The sequence below is a fragment of the Scomber scombrus genome, chromosome 16 (genome assembly GCF_963691925.1).
Source record: "Scomber scombrus chromosome 16, fScoSco1.1, whole genome shotgun sequence".
NCBI lineage: Eukaryota > Metazoa > Chordata > Actinopteri > Scombriformes > Scombridae > Scomber > Scomber scombrus.
The window spans coordinates 11312443-11333208 of record NC_084985.1 but is presented as its reverse complement, the minus strand read 5'-3'; the positions used below and the strand labels follow the sequence as shown (position 1 = coordinate 11333208).

Genomic DNA, 20766 nt, shown 5'->3' with positions numbered 1-20766 from the left:
GACTGGTGAGGTGTGTAATAAGAAAGTAGTTTATTAGTTATAGTCAGAAGAAACCATTACTGAATTTATGAGCTCCACGATGCACAAAATTCAGAATGACTTCCAAAGAGGCGACACAAGTACTGTGCTGTCATGTTATTTTTTTTAAAAAGCTGTAATGCTTGTAAATAAATTGATATTTATGTTAATATGAAAAATAGTTGTAAAATATATATATATATATCTGTAAATATGCATACACAAACAAACATTTACTTGCATAATGAAATGTATTGGGTGAGAAACAAAATTTTTCCTTTACATTTAAATTTTTAATTTCTTTAGTGTGGATAAAAGAAGAAGCTGTTTGCTGAATGGAGCTCTGGGTCATGACATGTCCATCAGCTGTATCCTCCTGTGCTTCTGCATTGGGCAAAAAGACATTAAACATTAGAATATAGACATTTTCTTAAGACTACAATGTGCTAATGTTGTGAATGCATTATTATCTGATGAGTTTAGATTATGGACATTTTGAAAATGGAAAAGTCAATTAAAAAAAATGTGACTTGACCAAAGCTACGTAAATACTACAATACCAGCCTAACCGGACTACTCCACGATTAGTTTTTACCTCATCCTTCTGCTGGAAGATGGAAACCAGTTAGAGTATCCATGAGTACTAGACTTCAGTGTTGTACAGTACTTCATTCTGAGACTCTTGTGACGACCCCGGATCGCACCTTGGGGAGAACCGTCCCCTGACTCAGAACTAGAGAAGGAGCCACACAGACAAGAACATGTTAACTAGTGCAGACTGATCAGTTTCTAAGCATCAACATGACCATCAACCCCACTCGAATGACCAGAAAAACTGACTTCATTGTCTCTTAATACAATGAAATATAGAAAGATTATTCAATTAAAGAAATACATTTGCCAATTTGTGACTTGCCGATTAAAGTCAAGTAAAGGAAGTAAATAGGTCAATAAAGAGATGACTAGTATATCAAACATGTATTAAAGTATAACAAATTAAAAAATACAAACACATAGAGACTTTCTGAGCGTTATTTCAGATAATGAACAATCTTACCAATCAGTCCTTTCCATTTGTGTGAACTCATTCACATGGATCAGGGCAGCTCCTTTACTGCCTGCTGACAAGAGGCAACATATAAAGACACAGTTCTGATATGAGAAGCTGTTTAAAAAGGACACTCCAGCACTGGATGGCACTTTAATGCAAACCAAAATCTGTATGTCAACTGATACCAGCAGTCTGCTGTAATGCTGTGGTCCCTACATCCATGTCTTACCTGTGTAATATAAAATAGTGCAGCCCACCTACTGCCATCTTGTGGTGTTAAAGGGTAAAGACATGATTATGAGGAACATCCATTGTTACAACGTGAGCCAATTTTAGCAACATTTGATTCAGCGACCCTGCTGAAATCTGATTGAATTTGAAAAACCTCTCCTCTAGTTAATATTGATCTGTTAATTAACACCTTTACAGCTCTGGAAATGACCAATAAATGCAGCGTCGGGTAAAGGAACAATGGACCACTAGTGCTTGTGTGTATATGCCCCTCTAGTGGCATAGGAGGGGAAATGTCCACCGCTCCCCACCCACCCCATTCATAGTGTGTGTGTGTGTGTGTGTGTGTGTGTGTGTGTGTGTGTGTGTGTGTGTGTGTGTGTGTGTGTGTGTGTGTGTGTGTGTGTGTGTGTGTGTGTGTGTGTGTGTGTGTGGCGACAGCTGAGGTGATTGTGATGCAGTAAGCCAAAACTGGCAACAGGTGTTTGCAGGTTTTTGGTGTTTATAGCGCTTACCAAATCCTTGACTGCCTGCCTTCTGGCGGTTTAATCCAGTCTAAAGAAGCAGCCACTTGTCTCTTAAGAATAAAGGCATTTGGTTTTGGGGAAATTCACACTATGGCTGCAAAGAAAATATGCCATTTACACCCCAAAAATCCGTGAGAAACAATCATACAAAAAAAAAAATCCAATTCTTCAGTCAACTGCAGTGACTTAATAATTATAATTAATTGGCTGAAAAAGAAAAAAACAACTAAAATTTTGAATCGTAGTGCATTATATTAGTAAGGAAACAATTTTTAAAAAATCATTATAATTATGACTAGTGTTTCTCCAGTGATTACAATTAGCTACAGGAGAAGAGACAGTACTCTGTGCAAGGCTAGCTCACCCTTGAGTACCGTTCAGGTGAGTTCCTCATTCTAGTGGTGCCGCTCTCAATGCTTCTCCACCTAGGCAGGTTGGAATAAGAGGACAGACACATGAAACAAAATACAATGATACCATGGTATCAAAAGGCAGATGTTACAAATATGTTGCTACACAAAACCTTTCTGAAAGGTGGATCAATTGCAAAGGAACACAATGTGAATTTGAAGAATTTTAACCCTTTGGATGGTCAGATCCTTGGTGTCTTCAACAAGAAGAGAAAAGATGGCGGAAAAGATGTGCACATTTTGGAAATGAAAAGGAATTGGAGACAAATTCAGCAAACAAGTAAAGATTTTAACATTTGGCACAAATCCATTAGGAGTCAAATATGTTGCTTTAACTGTTACAAATGTGGCAGTATCTGGACCATAGAAGTGCAACTTATATCTCACATTATCATAGATTGTCCTTGTCTTTAAAATGTGTGTGAAAAGATGTACACAGTACAGTGTGTTTCAGTAAATATCAGCCTCCATTTATGTAAAAAAGGTGTGAAAAACACACTTCATACTAAGGTAATCTACCCCTGTGAGAATTATACAGATGGTAACTTTTACTTCATTTACTATAGAAATCGCGCACAAACGTCAAATCTCAAGCTTTTTTATGCTTTAGCACAAGTAATAATATTCATTGGCTGCATCCCATTGGACAAAATATTTGTCTGGTAGGCTCTGATTGGACCTGCTATAAAGGTGAGTCTGTAGGTCTTGTGACAAAAAAGGACATAACTGGAGTAATACCTTTAGCAAACTTTCCGTACAAGTACGGAGATCATCCATGTAATTATCACAAAGATAAAATACTTCTGTCAAGCACTCAATGTATAACTTCCACTTCTCATCATAAATGGCAGAGAATAGCATTTAGTGATGGTAGGCTGAGGTTCACTAAAGCACTGTACATCTATGCACACAAATTTCAAAGGCAGGTACAATCTTGGGTAACTGCAAGCAAAGTACACAGTTTGGTCCTTTTCTAGTTGTTGATATGACTGTGATAGCAACTATGTGAATTCTGAGTGCAGGAAATAACTGTAGTCTCATGATCGCTGAAAAGTAAAGGGTTAAAATCCTGTTTAAATCACTTTATCACCCAAAAAACTTCAGGTTCTGTTGTCCCGTTGTCTGATTGCACAATTTCAGTCTTTTGATTATCCTTTGAAGCAAAAAAAATTTGACTTGGAAAAGATGATCTTCATCCCAATGTGAGAATTGAGGTAAAAAATATTAAATCAAATACTGAATGACAACACTGAATTTGAGTATCTGACAATTGACTGATGCTCAGCTGAGTTTTATTGAAACGGAACAAACGTAAAAGTTATAAATACAAAGAACATCAGAGAACAAACTGCTATGGCTTAAGGTAAGCCAAACCAAATTCTATTGGGCAAGTTCAAAGAAAACATAGGAAGTTATGGTATCAGTTTAAAAAAACACAATTTATCTAACTCTAGAAATGCTAGGCATACACTTTGAACATTACAAAACTTTGATTTCTTCCTTCCTGTGGATTCTTTTCTCCACCATTGCAAAAAATGAAAAAGTATGAAGCTCTAACCATATGCATTTATTTACAAGCAAGTCCCTAAGCAACTATGAGAAACCACAAATAAAGGGAGTACAAGAAGGGGAGGGAAGGAAAGGGGCATGGACAAAAACTTCCTGCAAGGCAATATCATTATTTAATGTCCTCTCAGACTTTTGAAAATGAATGTCCACTTTTTTTTGTAAATGTTCATTGTTGGCTTTAAAATAACCAAGAACAAAAAGTAACAATAAAAGTGTTTTGTGGGCTGTTTTTTTAAAGACACATGTCCCAATGTAACCGCAGGAGTAAGAAATGATTCACCACAACGGTTACCATCACTTCTTCAGCCAAAAGGCTTTCCAGCCAATCATCTCGAGCCAATTCTGGGGTCTGTCCATTTTTTTTTGAGAGATATATACAGTTTTTTTTTTTTGATGAGGGATGATGAATAAAAAGTTAATCAAAAATTGTGGCCAATCTCCTGTTTTTTTTTTGTTTTTTTTCCGTTTTTATTGTTGTTTTTCTCTTTTTTTGTTGTCACTTTGCCAAATACCTTTTGGTGCATCTACTTCCACTGCTGCCCATAAGAATCCTGTGAAAACTCCATGGTGTCATTACTGTAACCATAGTTACCGGAATAGTCGGCCCCTTGCTGCAGAGGCTGCTGGGCGATGGGCTGGGACCCCCAGTTCTGTTGGTTGTTGGTCTGGCGGCGCTTGGAGTCAGGCTGGTTAAACACGTCTGCCTTCCTCTTTCCACCGACGTTTCCCCCGCGATTGCCCCTGGCCCCACGAGGACCACGGCCCCTCTGCGGCTGGAAAGGGGCTCCCCTCCCTCCTCGGCCACCCCTCGGACCACCAAGGGGTGGCCCTCTTTGGGCATAGCCCCCCCTGCCTCGTGTTGGTGGCGCTCCACGAGCCCTAGGTGGAGGAGGCCCCCCCCTGCTGGGACGAGTACCACGGCCCCTCATGCTGTACACATCTTCGTAGCCGTAGTAAGGGTCTTCATAGCCACCACGGTAGTCATGATAGTCGTAGCCATAGTAGTCATCATAATAGTCTTCATATCCATAGTAATCTGGTGGATAGGCATAGCCCCCTCGGCCACCACGACCCCTGCCTCGGCCTGGAGGTGGCATACGTGGAGGCGGGTAGTAGTAGTAGTCATCATACCTACAGAGAGAAGGATAAACTTAAATTTATTCAATTCCTTAATTGAGAACAAGTCAGGCAGGTGACCAGTCACATGTCGTGGTCCCTCAGCCTCACCCTGTATTCCTGGTGGTCTGCCGAGCTGCTTGGCGCTCTTTCCTCTTCTTGTCTGGGGGTTTAGCCAGGACGATCTCAATTTCCTCCCCTCCGAGCTCCTTCCCGTTCATCTCATCCATTGCCTAAAATAAAAAAATCCATTGTTATAACATTCATAGACTCATCAGACATGTAAAAAACCTTGTCCAAAGAATGAAAGACCCACCTTTACAGCAGCATCCCTTTCTTCAAAATGCACAAAAGCATAGTCTTTCAGTTTCTTCACTCGTTCCAGCTTTCCAAACTGAGAGAACGTCTTTTCAAGAAGCTCTTCAGTAACTGCTGTGGCCAGCTTCCTTACAAAGAGGACCTTAACCTATGTAGGAAAAAACAGGATGTAGAGTCGCAGAACAACAGAGTGTTGTGTTTTGAAGAGCAGAAGCACAAGACATGACTCTAACCTTGGCCATAACCTCGGGATCTGGCTCAGCGACTGGGTCGGCCCACTCTACAGTCACTGGATTCCCCCAAACCTTGACCTTCCCACTCATTAGGCGGCGGCGGGCCTGTGCTGCAGACTTGTGGTCCTCATACTCCAGGAAACAGAAGCCACGGTTCTTCTTCTTGTCATCTGGCTGGTGGTACAATATCACCTCTTGAAGACCCTCTGTAAGACAAAACATTTCTTTACTGCATCCCCAGTTACGACTTTCATTCTTCATGATTAAGGATTTTTTTTAAGGAATATTCTGACACAAATTTGCCGCTGTGCTTTGGAAACTGACCTGTAACTTTGCCAAAGTCTTCCAATATACTTTCTCTGGTCTTGTTCTTTGGAATTGATCCAACAAACAAGCGATTGTTTGCAACAGATATACACACTCCCAAGTACTTGCCAGGGCGGATTTCATGGTTATCGCACTAAAAAATAAAACAGAGATGTCAACAACTGTGTGGAATAAATGTTAAATGAACAGCAACAAATTTACCAACTCAAGTTTCAATTCTTTGTCTTTAAAATAACAAAAAAATTGCTCATTTGAGTATTTAATGTGAATTGAAGTTTTTCCAATAACCCTGCCATCCAACTTACAAGCTTCACAGCTTTTTGCGCATCATCCTTATTGCAGTATGTGATAAAGGCGTAACCTCTGTTCTGACCAGAAAGAGGGTCCATCATTAACCTGAGGTCCCAGATGGGACCAGCACCCTCGAAGAGCGGCACCAGCTCATCTTCATACAAATCCCTTGGGATTTTTCCAACAAACACCTGATGAACGAGAATAACAGGTGGACACGTGTAAGGATTTGTAAAGCAGTTTATGATTCTTTATGAATGTTACTGTAAACAGACTTTATACTTCTCACCCATTTTAACCTTGACAATCATGACAGACAGGTTTCAAACATGTGGACTTTAATCCAACTTTTCTTTAACAAATGGAAAATGAAGCCTGACACGTGTTTTGTTTATATTTACCTCAGTCCCAATCCCTGGCTGTGTTCCTTTGAACACATCCTCAGGTGGGGGGCCTCCATATTTCCTTTGCCCTGTGGTGACATCCAGAGTGTATCCTGTCCGCTCCAACAGAGCCTGACAAAACACAAAACATTACCTGCACTGCATGGCTGCACGTGTGTGTTATGACATTCGTACTGACCTACTTTTTACAGCAAAACAAAGTCAAACAACTTTATTTACCTTTATTTTCGCCTCATCTGGGCCCTTGGTGGACTCTTGAACTTTACTTCCTTGCTTTTCTCTCTGCCTGTAAGTCTTCATGACTCCACAAAGGAAAGCGCTTTTATTCTACATGAAAAGAGAGAGAGAGATCATCATTTACAAGAATGTAGAACAACATAAAACTAATCTTAAAGACAAAGAAAGATCCATTCATGTGTTTACCTGTACATGGGACAGGTCGCTCTCTTTGAATTGCTGCAGCACAGTAAGAGCTCCCTCTTCATTGAACTCACGCAGTGCATCAATGGCCCGCTCATCCAGGTCAACATACGCCACCAAACCTAGTTACAAGTGGTCACTTTTAGTCTCAACAACAATAATTAACACTGCTTGCAAACATATCTCTAAGCAACTTCCAGCCCAACCGCTCACCTGTCTGGAAGATGTTATCTAGACTTTCAGCAACTTTCTGGGGGAGCCCAGCATCAATGAGGGTCTGGTAGTTCTCTGTGTGTGTTGTTGTCACATCCATGGGCTCCTCTTCCTCCTTTGCCGGGGCAGAACTACCGTTCACCTCAGCGGCAGCCATTCTCCTGTAAAACACCAGCACAAACTCATCTTCAGGACTGATGATCAACAAATACTGTAATTACTTGATACCAAACGAATGTTTAAATGAAGACGATTATAAGACCTCATTATACACACTCACAACCACACTGTTGTGATGTGGCTTGTAGTAAGGGGTCCATGTATCTTTAAAATCATTATACCAATTTTAAATATGACCCAAGGGAAAAACAGTTGCATCAAGCTGCTGGAGCTGCATGAGCTACAAATACTGTCTGATTAATTAAATCGACGTTATAACGTTGACATAATAATGTTTAAACTCTATTATTTTACAAAATGCTTTACAGGAGAAATAAAACCAAACAAGGCAGATAAAAGTAAGGCAACGAGGAGCAAAGAGATACGACAGAGGCACAGAAGTATTAATACAATAATAAAAATAGTAAAATGCACAGAAGTAAAACAGTAAAAGAATAATTAATAATTACTTAAGTATTGTACTGTAACATAACCCGGTCACTTAAACAAACCAGCGTCCCGCCCCCTTCACATGCAGCCTGCTATCTAGCGAGGTAGACACCTTTCATTTTCATATTTACATGTGCTCACTGGTTGATTTCTACACTCAATAAAGATGCGTAGCTGCAGAGCGCCCACATATCTCCATAAAACCTACTCATCTTGAGAAAAACATTAGCGTTTTATGTGCTTGCGGGCTAAAGCTAACGAGCTTATAGGTAACGTTATGAAGGCCGCGCCGTGCAGAAAGACTCCTTTAAAAAATCAAACACTCCGTACAAGCTGCAAACAGATAGTTAGCGAAACTTACCAGTCTGTTTCAGGAAACTAACAGTGGCGTGTGTTGAAATGTGAAACGATTAGCGTGTCAGGACGTACAAAAAATGGCTATTATGAAGGATATGTTTGAGTCTTAACCCACGAGACAGATTTCCAGACAGCTCCGGTCTCGTCGTCGACTCGCCCGAACAACGCCACCGACCGGCAAACATCGCGAGATCTGAGTGGAAACCGCGCAGTAGAGAGGCGGGTGTGTTTGTTTTAAGACACGGGGAGACATACGTCCTCATAAACCCCGACTACAACCTACAACATGGTCATGGTACACGCTTACTTTTACAAGAAAGGTGAAAGAAAAGCTAAAGTAGATGTAAAACCACGGTGAACAGTTTGATATTTTCAATCTGAGCCGCCTGTAGTTTGTTAGCGGGCAGCTTAGTGGATAAAAACGAGCGCTTCATCATCAACTATCCAACAATGGAGCTTGAACTTTGACTGGCATGACTTTTGCCCAATGAAATTCAAATTTCTGTACATATTAAAATGCAGGTCACACCTCATTCTTTCTTTAAAAAAAACAACACAGTTATTCAAGGCACCCAGAGCCGGGGACAATTTACTGCTGTGTATGACTACTGCAAACATTAGTTGTAGTAGTAATAGTAATAGATTTGTTTGGTCCTTATGAACAATTTCCCAAAAACAATGCACATAAAAATAAATAAATAATAAGGAATTAGACTAAAAGGAAAACAAAAAATATTGTTAAGTTCACTTTGTAACTCTGCCTCAAATGAAATGTCTTCAGAAGTTTCACTCTTAATAATAATTGTTATAAACTCACTCAGATTCAGTCAGCAGCTGGTTCATAAAAAGGGACTTTAACCAGATTTTTTAAAATTGATCTGGGGCTTTTGAGAAAACATTTGGGGCTGCAGCCCCAAAAAGCAACCCCTATCTCTGCCCCTGATTTTGACAATAAAGAGTGTCACTCTCTCCTTCTTTCCCTTTCCTCTTCAATTTTCCTTCTTTCTCCCCCTTCACCTTCTCTCCCTCAACCCCAACCCCTCAAGGCAGATGGCTGCCCAACTAGAGCCCGGTTCAGCCTCAGGTTTTTCCTGTTAAAGGGAAGTTTTTTTCCTCATCACTGTCGCCAAGTGCTACTCATGGAGGAATGTTGGGTCCCTTTGAATTAACTTGACTTTTGTTGTGATTTGGCACTACATAAATAAAAATGGATTGATTGACATGTGTTGAAAAGCATCCAGAGAATCTGAGTGAAAAAGTAAGCACTTTATTGGTACTTTTTATGTTCATGATGTGTTATACAGGACTTGCCCTGAGCAGCAGTAAATCAATCAATATTGGATCATCATCATTGACTTGGCAATGAGGTGGCCGGACTTTCAGGAAGAGAAATGGTAACCGCTTCAGTCATCATGTTTCAGCTTTCTGATTTTTCCCTTATGGCGGTCGATTTCCCTCTGTAGGCGCTCAATCTCCTTTTTGTGGTGATCAATCTCCTCCGCGTGATGCTTCCTCAGTGCTTCCATCTGCTCCTTCTCCTTTTGCCTACAAGGTGAAAAAGGGAACCGGGGTAAAACACCTTGTAGAAAACCGAGGATGCAGGCACGCATTGTACGGTCTCACCTGAAGTACCGCTCCTCTTCTGCTACCTCTCGCTTTCCAAACGCACCCCCTGCCTGCCTCACAGAGCCTCCTCCACCTCCACCTTTCCCTGCTCCCTTTCCCAACTCGCCAAGCTGGAATAAATAGAGGAAATGTATTTATTGTCACAATGTCACAATTTGGTCGACAGATTTGTATCCAAATAGCACATCTGGACAGACTATCTTGGGTATATAAATGTACTTTACACTTCATCAATATTCTTCTTCTTCTTCTTCTTTGTCACTATACAGTTGCTTTGGTGACATAATTACTTCGTTAGAAAGTTTTTCTCTGTTCAAACTGACATAGAAACATTTCTGACTGTCTAAGACGTATTATACCTGTTTGTTAGGGGAGTGTCACATCCTTTAAATCAAACAATGTTCCTAACCCTAACCCTTTTCAGTCTAGTTCAGGCTTTATTAAAAAGGGCGTGTTCAACATTTTTTAAATCTGTCTTAAAACAACATATAAACTATGAAAGAGGTTTTCCTCACTGTAATCTTCCCTCCTGTTCATACTGACTGGTAAAAGGTCACCTTCAAATGTGCTTCCCATGTAAGTGATTGGGGGCAAAATCCACTGTCATTTTGTGCAAAGATGCATTTAAAAGTTTATATGAAGCTTATGTGAGACTCCATTTGTCTGAGCTAGTAATATCAAGTGGATATCTGCCACATTTATAGTCTTTTTAGCATCAAATAACTCTTTGTGTTTGCCTGTTGAACTGTGGTGGTAATATAGTAACAGAAAGAGAGACCTTGGCACTAAAAAGACTGTAGGCCTGATATTGAAATATATCTACATAGATGTGACTCATTTGGACAGCTGAAGCTTCATATTAGCTTCACATAAACGTTTAAATACATTTTTAACCATTACTTTGAAAGGATCTTTTGATAGCAGGTCTAATCAGGAAAAGAATGATTACGGCAAGACAAACCTATTTCACTGTTGATTTGGGCATTTGACTGTTTTAAGAAAGTCTCACAGCTTAAAAAGAAGGTGTCCATAGAGCAATAACATAACATAAAACAAATAATTGCACAATCTTAGAACAACCAAGTACACAACAGAAAGAAAAGCACTGAAATACTACTTTTTCTGCAAGACGCCGTGAAGCATATTTGATATATATCTGCTAACTGTGTATGGACTACTGATAATCCCCTGCACTACATTTTTTAATATCATTTTTACAGATATATCCATGTCACTGTGTCATTACATAAGGCCTAAGCACCCAGTAATAGAAGAGCTTCCTACTGTACACTTATAGATCAACACATCTGTATTTGAAAACTTACTATGTATAAAAAGTGATTTCTAAAAGCACACTGTACACTTGGCTGCATCACTTCATGACAATACTAAAGTCCACTAGCCTAGCTTCATGAGGCTTCACTGACAATATATTAGCAGATGTTTGCAAGCTAATGCTAACCAGCATTATTTACCTGATCAGATGCCATTCTGATCTGAGAGGCGATGCATCCTCTGAGGTTTGCTCTCAAGAGAAACCTCGACATTGTCCGTCAGTGTTTGACACGATGTGCAAATGCAACAAGAGTAAGAGAAAACGTTATAGTGTTTCTACCAAGCAACCAGGAAGTGTGTCTGCGTCGGGCTTTGACGACAAACTGTTGGAAAGTGAGCGGAAAGTGAGCGAAATCGGTAAGCAAGCAGCAGCAGGGGCGGGGACCGACAGCTGCAGCAAGCAGGGCACTTCCCAGATGCCTTCAAAACATGTAAAGGACGGTAAAGGAGGTTATTTTCTTTCCCTAGGATGGCAAAGTCATGACCCGCCTTACACTGCCTCTGATTGACTGACCCTTTAACAATTAAACGAATGAATGCAAGGAACTCTAGCCAATCAGAGGCAGAGTAGGGCGAGCATTACTTTGCCATCCTAGGAAAAACAATATGCATTTATCTCAAATCTTCTGTCATAGGCAAATAATCTGACTATAATAAGATCATATGATAATGTGAAATCGTTGAGATGTCAATGACACATTTGGAGCATCTTTCCAGAATGCCAGAAAAGAGGGAGCTGAGCAAAAAGAACAACTTATATTTATATCACGAAGAAAAGGCCATCTATGTTAGGAAAAAAAAAAAGATCTGGAGGAGGAGGGAGGGGGAGGTATATTTTGAGGGGGAAAACTTGGATATTCTCTACCATTATAAAGTCGCAAATTTGCGAAAAAAACCTTGAATATTCTCTGATATCATAAAGTGGCAAATTTGTGAGAATGACTGTTGTTGTGACTGTTAAATATATTACCAAAATGCAAATATGTCAACATTTTACTTTTTTCCCCTCTTTTTTTGCAGCTGATATACATTTTATACATAGTGTTCGGGGTTAAATTAAAAAAAAAAAAAAAAACTTTAAAAAATCAGCATTAAAAATGTTGAAGAACATTCATTGAAATCATTATGGATGTTATGTCCTCCTACTTTTTGTAATACAGGATAATAACATTGTGATTGTGAATGTTTTTCCCTCCATAAACAAAGAGTATAAATCTTAAAAACATTTCCTTTCAGCTCTCTGAAAGTTGAATTAAGTACTAATCACATTAATTAATATTTATGAATGAAAAATACATTTGTGGTTCACTGTCAAGCACAGACCAGGTGGACTCAAATGCAGAGACAGGGACACATGGATGAATACAGAGTTCTCTAGTCGTTTAATCAGTCCAAAAGTCAAAACCGGGAAATCCAAAACACAGGGCAGAAGTACAAAACTCGGAATCCAAAAGGCAAAACTGCGGTCGACAACACTAGAAGATATATTGAGGTATGAATGCTGGAACTCTGACAGGAAACTGATAAGAAACTGACAAGACGATCTTGCACAGAAGGGAAAGAGCACACCACATATATACCCTGGATAACAACGAGGCACAGGTGTAACACATTAGAGGAAGGGAGGCAAACAGGAGGGGAGGAAGCTAGACAAGACAAGGGAAACACACCAAAATAAAACAGGAAGCAGACAAGACAAAAACCAAACCTACAAAAATACACCACAACACAACCGGGCCCTGACATTCAGAAGTTTAGTATACAGTTTAATGATGAGGGCAAGCAGTGAATGGTCAGAATAAGGGTTAAACAAATCGCAGATCTGATGCATTTCCATTTTGCACTTCGGCATATTCTGCTGTGTAAATAATTTTTCCTTGAAATAACTGCCACATTTAAACCCGAGTACATGTTCTTGCATTATTCATTTTCATTATGGGAAGCTTAATCTTTCATATATTATGAACTGCTCGTTCATGGACAAATTTCACATTTTTACATGTTCAGCTGCTGTGCACTGACTAAAAGACTCCGTAGGTTGCACAAGAATTGGTTTGGATGGGAAATAATTGTTTGTGTGCTGACTGATCTTTGTCTCAATTTCCCTGATTTGCATCCAATCACACAGCAGTTCTTTCCAGGAAAAGTCTTGGAAATCATTAGAAAACCAAGCACCTACAAGATAAAGCATCATCCTTGTTGCTACGTTACCAAACATGGAACGTGTATATAAATGAAACCCAGGTTAGGATGCTTTTGGTTCTGTATTCAATGGTTCTCCCACACAATTAAGTTTTATGGAACTGAAGCTCCATTCAGTTTGCAACACATACAACTGGAGAATTGTATGGAAATAGACATTTAATATTTTTTTTCCTTTTGTCAACCAAATAAATCCTGTTCAAGATAACCAGAGGCTTGAACCCCACAACACACAGAGCGTATTTGTGCACTCTGGCCATGTCTCAAGTCCAAGACAGATAAGTGGAGCACAATGCAAACAGACAGAAAACAAACCCACATAGTTTTTCACAGGTTTGTAAACTTGTCTCATGCAGTCATACAGATGATTACTCAAGTTTTGCATCAATATAAAATGCAGATTGGTTTTCCCTCCTTTGTGTTTGGTCATTTGCATTCATTGATTATACTCCAGAAGCTGCACGTGCCCCAAATTTCATGTGCATATTTTGTCTATACACTGTGCAGCAATCTCAACTAGATCTCCCTGTGTTGTGGTCCTATTACACAAAAAGACAAGACCTAGTGCTCATCTCTGAAGTGCTGGATGAGGCATTCTGTTGCACAAAGGGAGGTGGTGGGTGTTTAGTACAAATGAGTCATAATGGAGTCCCATTGATGAAGAGCTCTCCCTGACAGACAATGCTCAACCCTGCACAGTGTCGTATGATCTCACTGTCCCTGACACACACTTTCATCATCTGAATCCTGCAGAGTTGATGGTCAATGAGCGAGTGTAGGCGTGGCGTGGCTTTAATGACGCATTGCATCCTGTCAATCTGTTTAGAGAAGGAAAGTATTAAGGCCTGTACACAACCTGGTGATTGTGCAACAGAATAAGAGGGTCAATGAAAAATGACATGGGCAGTTTTCCCATGAAGTGCTATTTTATGCAGTTTAGAGTTTTTCACATCAGTAAGAGGTAGTACCACCGAGGTAGTACCATCCTTGCAACAAATGGTGGCAGTATGCTCTCACACAGATGGAGAGCATCTGCTATGTGTTGCAGAGAATACTGAGCACCATACATATAACATTCATATAAAACACTTCCTCCTTCCTTTGTAATGGACATTTGCCGCTTTCACTTTGTTTCAAACGAGGATTAAAAATGAATTTAATCTGAAATGCACAAACAATACTGCAGTGTAATAAGCATTATTGAACCGAAGGCTCCAGTATTTGCAGAGGCAACTGATTCTGATGCATTTGACACATAATTCGACTCTGAAAACTGTAAGAATGAACAAATTGATAATTTGGCAAAATAGCTTTAAAATCCTTCAAAAGATGGATTGTTAGTTCCTAAATTGATGGACATGTTTATAACTTCCAAATAAACACCTTTGCATGCAATACCCCTGAGGAAATGATAAATCATGGCTGTATTTCACCGGAAGTCATTTTTGTTTTGTCAGGGAGAAAATATAAGCTACCGCACTGAGCAAGACTGAACTTGGAGGGCTAGTTATGTGTGTGGCTGTGCGTGTTTTGTGCATGTTATTCTGTGGTCATGTACGGACTTCCGGTCTACAGGATACAGAGCAGCCAGTTACCTGGATCCTTTCAGAGCTGCTCACCTCGCTGGCTCAAGTGTTGCCATAGGAAATAGTATCCTGGCAACAGCACTAACCTGAGCAAAGACAAAGTAAGGTCATGCCGACAACAAGATGTGGCACAATGTTTCTTTATGAAACCATCCATTTTCATAACCTCAGCTCGCAAGGACATTCATTATAATTTTGACATAATATTCTTTCAGCATTTTTACATTATTGCTTCATATGACATTTAATGTGAACTCACATTACATTTGCACAGCTCCATTTATTATCAGCCTTTTTGGTGCAGTGTAACATGTTTGCATATCATGCGTAGTGCTTATAATCTGCCCCCTTCTCCCAGAGCACTAACAATAATTGCATAAAATAACGCTCCCATCTGAAATTCATTCATACCTCTGGGGAAAGGCATGTTGATATAGCTCTTGGGATGTAACTGTACCATTTGTTGCAGTGTTTCAACAAATACTGCTGCGATAATAGTATGTGTTTGCGTGGGGTTGTGTTAGTATAAGAAGTATTCAAATGAGGAATGCATTTGTTTTCTAGAAATCCCATCTTGTGGTGCACATTCATGAAACATGCAGTAAATGGTAATTCACCTGCATTTGAACTGTAATGCAGGAAAGCTGAAAGCTATGATATTTTTCATTTTAAGTGAAGCTGTGATTGTCATGTCAAAAGTATTTATACTTCTTGCTTGCAGTATGTATGTTCAACTCGTCTATTTTTCTCAGACTCTCCTGGTGCTGAAACTCCTCGTTGCTAATAGTCCTCATGAGCTGCCTGGATGTTGCCGCTGTTGCCATGGTGCCCACCAGGAGTGATAAAGGGGTCCAGATTCTTTGTGTTTGGAACATACAAGGTCTTTTGGCCAAGGATCTGCAGCAGACATTATATGCCGGATTCATGGGCAGCTTGGCAATAATTAAAGGGGAATTGACTCATTTAGCAAACTGACTGCAATATGAAGGATGCGTCCAAAAAGAGCCAATCAGTTGTTTTGAGATGGTTGCTGCCTCCCTTTTTTCCCCAGCCCAAACTGGCAGCACAGGTTTAAATTGATCTCTCAAAGCACTGTTGTAGCATCCACTAACTGCTGCATTACAACGTAAATGGTTTGATAATTGGCCACTTTTTATAATCGCAAAGCTGGAACGGTGGCACATGTGTATGAAAACGTACATATGTTCTTCACAAAGCAATGTCTGCTTTCCATGTTGTTACACAATAACTCGAAATGAACTGGCAACTGCTTGCCACCGTGCTATTGACTCTTTCACTTGAAGTCAGATTGGGTCTCTTTCCAGGTTCCAGCAGATTTTTTATCATACAAAATGTCCCTTTCCCCTCAACATCGCAACCCTCTGCATTCCATCAGTACCAAAGCTGGTCATTAGCCTGCCTAGCTCCAGTCAACCCCTGGGGTTAGCTAAGGGTCTAAAAGTACAGGTTTTAATACAAACACAGCTAAAATCCACCATGTCTGTTTTTTTGTCATTCAAAGGTAAGCGAACCACACAGGGGGGGCTCTTTTTTGTTGCAAAGAAATACTTTATCAACCCCAATCAGGAGGAAAAACTCAAGAAAGAAAGAAGGAGTCTGACTAGAGTTTGTATAGAAACGTGAAAGTACTTATCTCAGGCCAATGAGAGACTATAATATCAACCTCTACAATCCTGCTGCTTGCTCCTGCTCCCTGTGCCAATTCTCTGAATGGTGTGTGATTGCTTTAAATATGTATTGACATCGGAGATAAATTCTGCTGTCAGAAGCAGACGAGCCAGAGGTTTAAGCGTCTTGGAGTCTTGCTTTGGGATCTGTCATGCTCTGTAAGACAGGAGCATAATTTGAGCTGAAGGACATGCTGTGCCACAGCTGAAAACAATAGATGGAGCTAATCTTCAGAGCTGAACTTTTGTTTCCCAGTAATGACCCAGTTTTGTAACAAACACAGCAAGACACAATACCTTTAGCTGCGACAATGTAGTGAGTTTTTGTTTAAGACTGTCAGAAAGGAGCGAACATGTCCTCTATTTTAGTGTAATTTTTTGTATGATACCTAACATTTTTAAATATATAAATTGTAAATATAAAATCCATGTCCCCAGTTAAAGACAAATCTTAAAGTATAAAGATATTCAATCCACCAAAATCACAAAAATTGCTATGGATTTGAATAGGAACCTCTCAGACACAGTCATAACAATATCTGAACATTATAATCTTTAGAAACGTAATATTTATTCCACTTATTCAGTCACATAATCTTCATCAGCTAATGGAGTTTGCCCAGTTGTCATGGATCTGCAAATGTTCAATCTTCAATTTGGTCTAAACCCTTAAAGAAAAATGTTTAATATCTTCAATTCTTTCAACTGTAGTATGACCAAAAGCTCCAGAGTAGCTACTAAATGTTGGGATTTCTCAGCTGCTGCTTTTAAGGTCAAGAATGAACTTTGAATCTCAGCTTTATTGTTTATATTTGAACTCACTGTGCATGATACTGCTTTTATTGTGTCCATTTATTGTGTAAAGGCTTATAATTAAGATAATATAACATCACATTACATTATATAACAGAGCGCAGACATGATGGGGATGTTCAATGTGACTGGTTTAGCATGAGTGTGCACGTAGACCTATTGGCAAGTTTGAATCTATGGGTGAATTAAAAATCTTTCTCATCACTTGTTCTTTCCAGACTCTCAGACAAAATGCTGCCTAACAATGTCATACAATTGACAGCATGCTGAAAGCGATAGCAGCATTAATAATAGTTCCATGCATAGACAATATCCTACTTCCATTGCTCCCCTCAGCCTTTTCTATTTTTCTATGTTATATAGTATTGTGCGCTCTGCAAATAGCTTTTGCAGCAGAATCAAATCAAATTCAGGAATAATATGCAGGGTTTTATATATCCATTGACATCGAGCTCAAGTACGTACTAATTAACACGTAAATGTTTTAGTATTCTAAATAAAATCAATTAGAATTCATGAATGGTATTTAACTATCATACTACATTAGCTACAAAGGTCATAGCTTTTTTCAGCCTTACCTCAAGGAGGTCGGAGCACATTGTCTTTTGCAGAACAGCACTTGTGAAAGTGGTAGAGATTAAAGTATTGAAGTCAATTAGATGGAGTATACTGAAGCACCAGTATTGTTGCATATTTCTCGACAATACATTTCATGAAACACTTTGGGGTATAATTCGTCAGATTGATACAAACAATTATAAATCTTAAAACATTTGGAACATCAAAATATATATCAGTTTGGAAACAAAGTTATACAGTAAATTAATCATAATTGTACAAATGTATTGTATTAATAAGGCTATTCGAGTCTACCACCTATCACATCCCAGGCTGTTAACAGGGTTAACAAAGGCCTTAAACAAAATCAATTTAATCAAACTTGATCTCTTTCTTTGTCTTAAATTTCCTCAAAATTAAAATAATAACTATGAGAGACAAAGACAATCCAGAGTTAATATTCACTGCTTCACTCGTAATAATGATAATAATTTAATGTACTGCTGACAGTCATTACAGAGACATTAGAAAATGAACGACATCTTCTCTTTCTGTGTTTTTTTTTTTTCACTCTTTGACAGTTTTAAAGACCTTCTCCTCCTCCTCGCCCATCTTGGGGATTAGCATCTGCTGTTTCTATAGCAACAGCCTTCAATTAAGAGACAGCATGGACCTCGCTGTTACTGTCAGCAAGGTACTAATTGATACTGGGTTTCACATTGGGAGGGGTAGGGGGTTGAGATGAGAATTAGAAGTTGTGTGTGTGTGTGTGTGTGTGTGTGTGTGTGTGTGTGTGTGTGTGTGTGTGTGTGTGTGTGTGTGTGTGTGTGTGTGTGTGTGTGTGTGTGTGTGTGTGTGTGTGTGTGTGACGGTGGAGGCGAGGGACGGAGGAGAATATTAAAGAAGTGGATGTCTGAGGGAAAGCGACTTGTCAAACCGCCTCTCTCATACTCAACACACATACACACACCTGGGTGTGGACACTCATACTCGCACACATTAAACATGCATGCACATACACATACTATGAAAGTCCCAGACTGTCAGGGACCACATGAACCAGCAAGTGGCCTCAATCGATTAGTGCTGTGTGTGTGTGTGTGTGTGTGTGTGTGTGTGTGTGTGTGTGTGTGTGTGTGTGTGTGTGTGTGTGTGTGTGTGCGCGTGCGTGTGTGTGTGTGTGCATGTTTAGATTAAGTTGTGTATCTTGAAGAAGCAGGGCTGCAAACACAAGATTGTGTCGTTTAACATTCATGTTTTTGTTCAATATGAGCATAAATTATAGCACTGAAACGTGTGGATTTGCACACATGAAGCAAGCGTTGCACTTTCCCCCTTTTCGCTGCATGTTTACCCTTCTGTTTGCCTGCTTCTCTATTTTTCAGTCAATTTGAATCTGTTTTCTTGCTTGCTGATGGCAACCGTCTGCAGGTCCTGAGATGAAAAATAAAAAATAATGAGGGTCCACAGTGACCCATATAGTATATTTTAGGAGTCACGTTTTCAGATGCTGTGAAATCAGTTCCAACATTAGCTCTCTGAATTGTCATGAGACGGTGTAGATGTGCCACAGATGACTTTTGGTGTGAAAATAAATTAGCACGAAATGTTCCACAAAGCAAAAAAATATTCAGAAAATGGTGCTTATCACGTGAGGTGGTAAGAAACATGGAATGCAGTGAAAAATAGTACCTATATAAAGCACCATTTGCACACAAGCTGGTTAGCTCTCCAGCTGACCTCTCAAAATGAGCAGTGTTCAACAAATGGATGATGTAAATCTCCTTTTGCTTTTGCCTTGCAGCAGAGGTACAGCACACTGCTTCAATTAAAAGGAAGAACAAGAACCGATTATGGAGGAGAGAAAAAAACCCAGAGTGGCAATACTGCAGACATAGCAGGCAGAACTAAATTTAAACTGTTGAGAACATTTCCTATTTTTAAAGAGGCCACAATCATTTTCTGGCCTCTGTCAAATATGTTTGTTTTCTCATTACTCAACTTCATAGATCTTTTTTCTCAGTAATGATTCGCCTCTCTGCAAAGCATGAAAATAGAACAGAGGAGAATTGCGCTTTTATCATCTTAAGAGATTGCTTTTTTTGTGCTTGCAAATCATATCTATATTTAGGGAGCGAAATGTTGCCAGAGACTTTAATGTGGCATTGGTTATGAAAAAATACATTACTGATACACAATCCGTGTCTCCAAGTCCTGTTTATCTCAGTATTTTTTGCCAGCTATTTTTACTTACTGCAACACTGCTCATTTGTTACTTTCTGACTTCAGATATTTGTGTCAGACAATAATTTTTTTATAAGTTGTTCTGAAAAAAGAAACCTAAAAGTTAGTTAGTTTTACACATTTTTACAAGATTTCACAGAAGATTCAAAGTTGTGTTCCACCTTTTATAACTTGCCCTTGCTGAATAATCCAGGACGAAATTCTTCATGTAATATAGATGTGTTTTTATTAGAAATAAGTCACATTCATTTTGTGCTGTGAAAACTGTACATTTACAGGAGGTAAACAGAACATAAAAAACAAAGTTGTGACAAGATAATACAAATGGGTATTCAATACAAGTAACTCAAGGTATGACAGAGGGATTGAAGGAACAGGGGAATTGGCTGGTTGTACATACTGTTGAGTTACTGACAGGGTTATCAAAAACACAGACAGAAGACAGAAGACATGAGGTTCAATTACTCGACGCTACACAGCGGAGAGTAATAACAAATGTCCTGAAGCACAGTTTAGAGATAATCATAGGCTATCATTCATTCTATATAATGTTTGCTTTATAGAAGTACAATTATCTACCTGTCACAAAGACCTCCAAATATGGAGTCTTGTGCTAACAA

General features: G+C 39.3%; 2 protein-coding genes and 1 long non-coding RNA gene across 5 annotated transcripts; 1 reads left to right on the top strand and 2 right to left on the bottom strand.

The window, feature by feature from the left end:
* Positions 1-273: 273 nt before the first annotated feature.
* LOC133996088 (uncharacterized) lies at positions 274-1772 on the top strand. Its single transcript, XR_009927191.1, has 3 exons — positions 274-396; positions 607-1649; positions 1742-1772. It is a non-coding gene; the product is annotated as an uncharacterized LOC133996088 (long non-coding RNA).
* On the bottom strand, positions 614-8255 carry LOC133996086 (heterogeneous nuclear ribonucleoprotein R). Of its 3 annotated transcripts, XR_009927190.1 has the most exons (14): positions 8099-8255; positions 7129-7289; positions 6919-7037; positions 6715-6822; positions 6493-6606; positions 6106-6282; positions 5798-5933; positions 5474-5679; positions 5239-5388; positions 5034-5155; positions 4399-4937; positions 2192-2252; positions 1076-1136; positions 614-751 (listed from the first exon to the last, which is right to left on the bottom strand). XR_009927190.1 is itself a non-coding variant. In XM_062435647.1 (12 exons), the coding sequence occupies exons 2-12, from the start codon at positions 7283-7285 to the stop codon at positions 2218-2220; spliced, it is 1863 nt and encodes a 620-aa protein (XP_062291631.1). In that variant the 5' UTR covers positions 7286-7289; positions 8099-8255; the 3' UTR covers positions 2084-2217. The 3 variants fall into 3 exon arrangements, 2 of the variants coding, with proteins under 2 accessions (XP_062291631.1, XP_062291630.1); XM_062435647.1 differs by lacking the exons at positions 614-751; positions 1076-1136 and having other exon boundaries at positions 2084-2252; XM_062435646.1 differs by lacking the exons at positions 614-751; positions 1076-1136; positions 2192-2252 and having other exon boundaries at positions 3502-4937.
* Positions 8256-9345: 1090 nt separating this feature from the next.
* Positions 9346-11482, bottom strand: atp5if1a (ATP synthase inhibitory factor subunit 1a). The gene is made up of 3 exons (XM_062436017.1): positions 11196-11482; positions 9718-9830; positions 9346-9639 (listed from the first exon to the last, which is right to left on the bottom strand). The coding sequence occupies exons 1-3, from the start codon at positions 11265-11267 to the stop codon at positions 9498-9500; spliced, it is 327 nt and encodes a 108-aa protein (XP_062292001.1). The 5' UTR covers positions 11268-11482; the 3' UTR covers positions 9346-9497.
* Positions 11483-20766: the final 9284 nt, after the last annotated feature.

What these genes read in the sequence shown, in the direction of transcription:
- LOC133996086 (XM_062435646.1), bottom strand. Translation starts at nt 7,285, where the DNA reads ATGGCTGCCGCTGAGGTGAACGGTAGTTCTGCCCCGGCAAAGGAGGAA. An exon ending in CAGATGAGGCGAAAATAAAG is followed by an intron (nt 6,607 to 6,714) that starts GTAAATAAAGTT and finishes GTGTTTTGTCAG; the next exon opens with GCTCTGTTGGAGCGGACAGG. An exon ending in AGCCAGGGATTGGGACTGAG is followed by an intron (nt 6,283 to 6,492) that starts GTAAATATAAAC and finishes CTCGTTCATCAG; the next exon opens with GTGTTTGTTGGAAAAATCCC.
- atp5if1a (XM_062436017.1), bottom strand. Translation starts at nt 11,267, where the DNA reads ATGTCGAGGTTTCTCTTGAGAGCAAACCTCAGAGGATGCATCGCCTCT. An exon ending in TCAGAATGGCATCTGATCAG is followed by an intron (nt 9,831 to 11,195) that starts GTAAATAATGCT and finishes TATTTATTCCAG; the next exon opens with CTTGGCGAGTTGGGAAAGGG. An exon ending in GAAGAGGAGCGGTACTTCAG is followed by an intron (nt 9,640 to 9,717) that starts GTGAGACCGTAC and finishes TTCACCTTGTAG; the next exon opens with GCAAAAGGAGAAGGAGCAGA.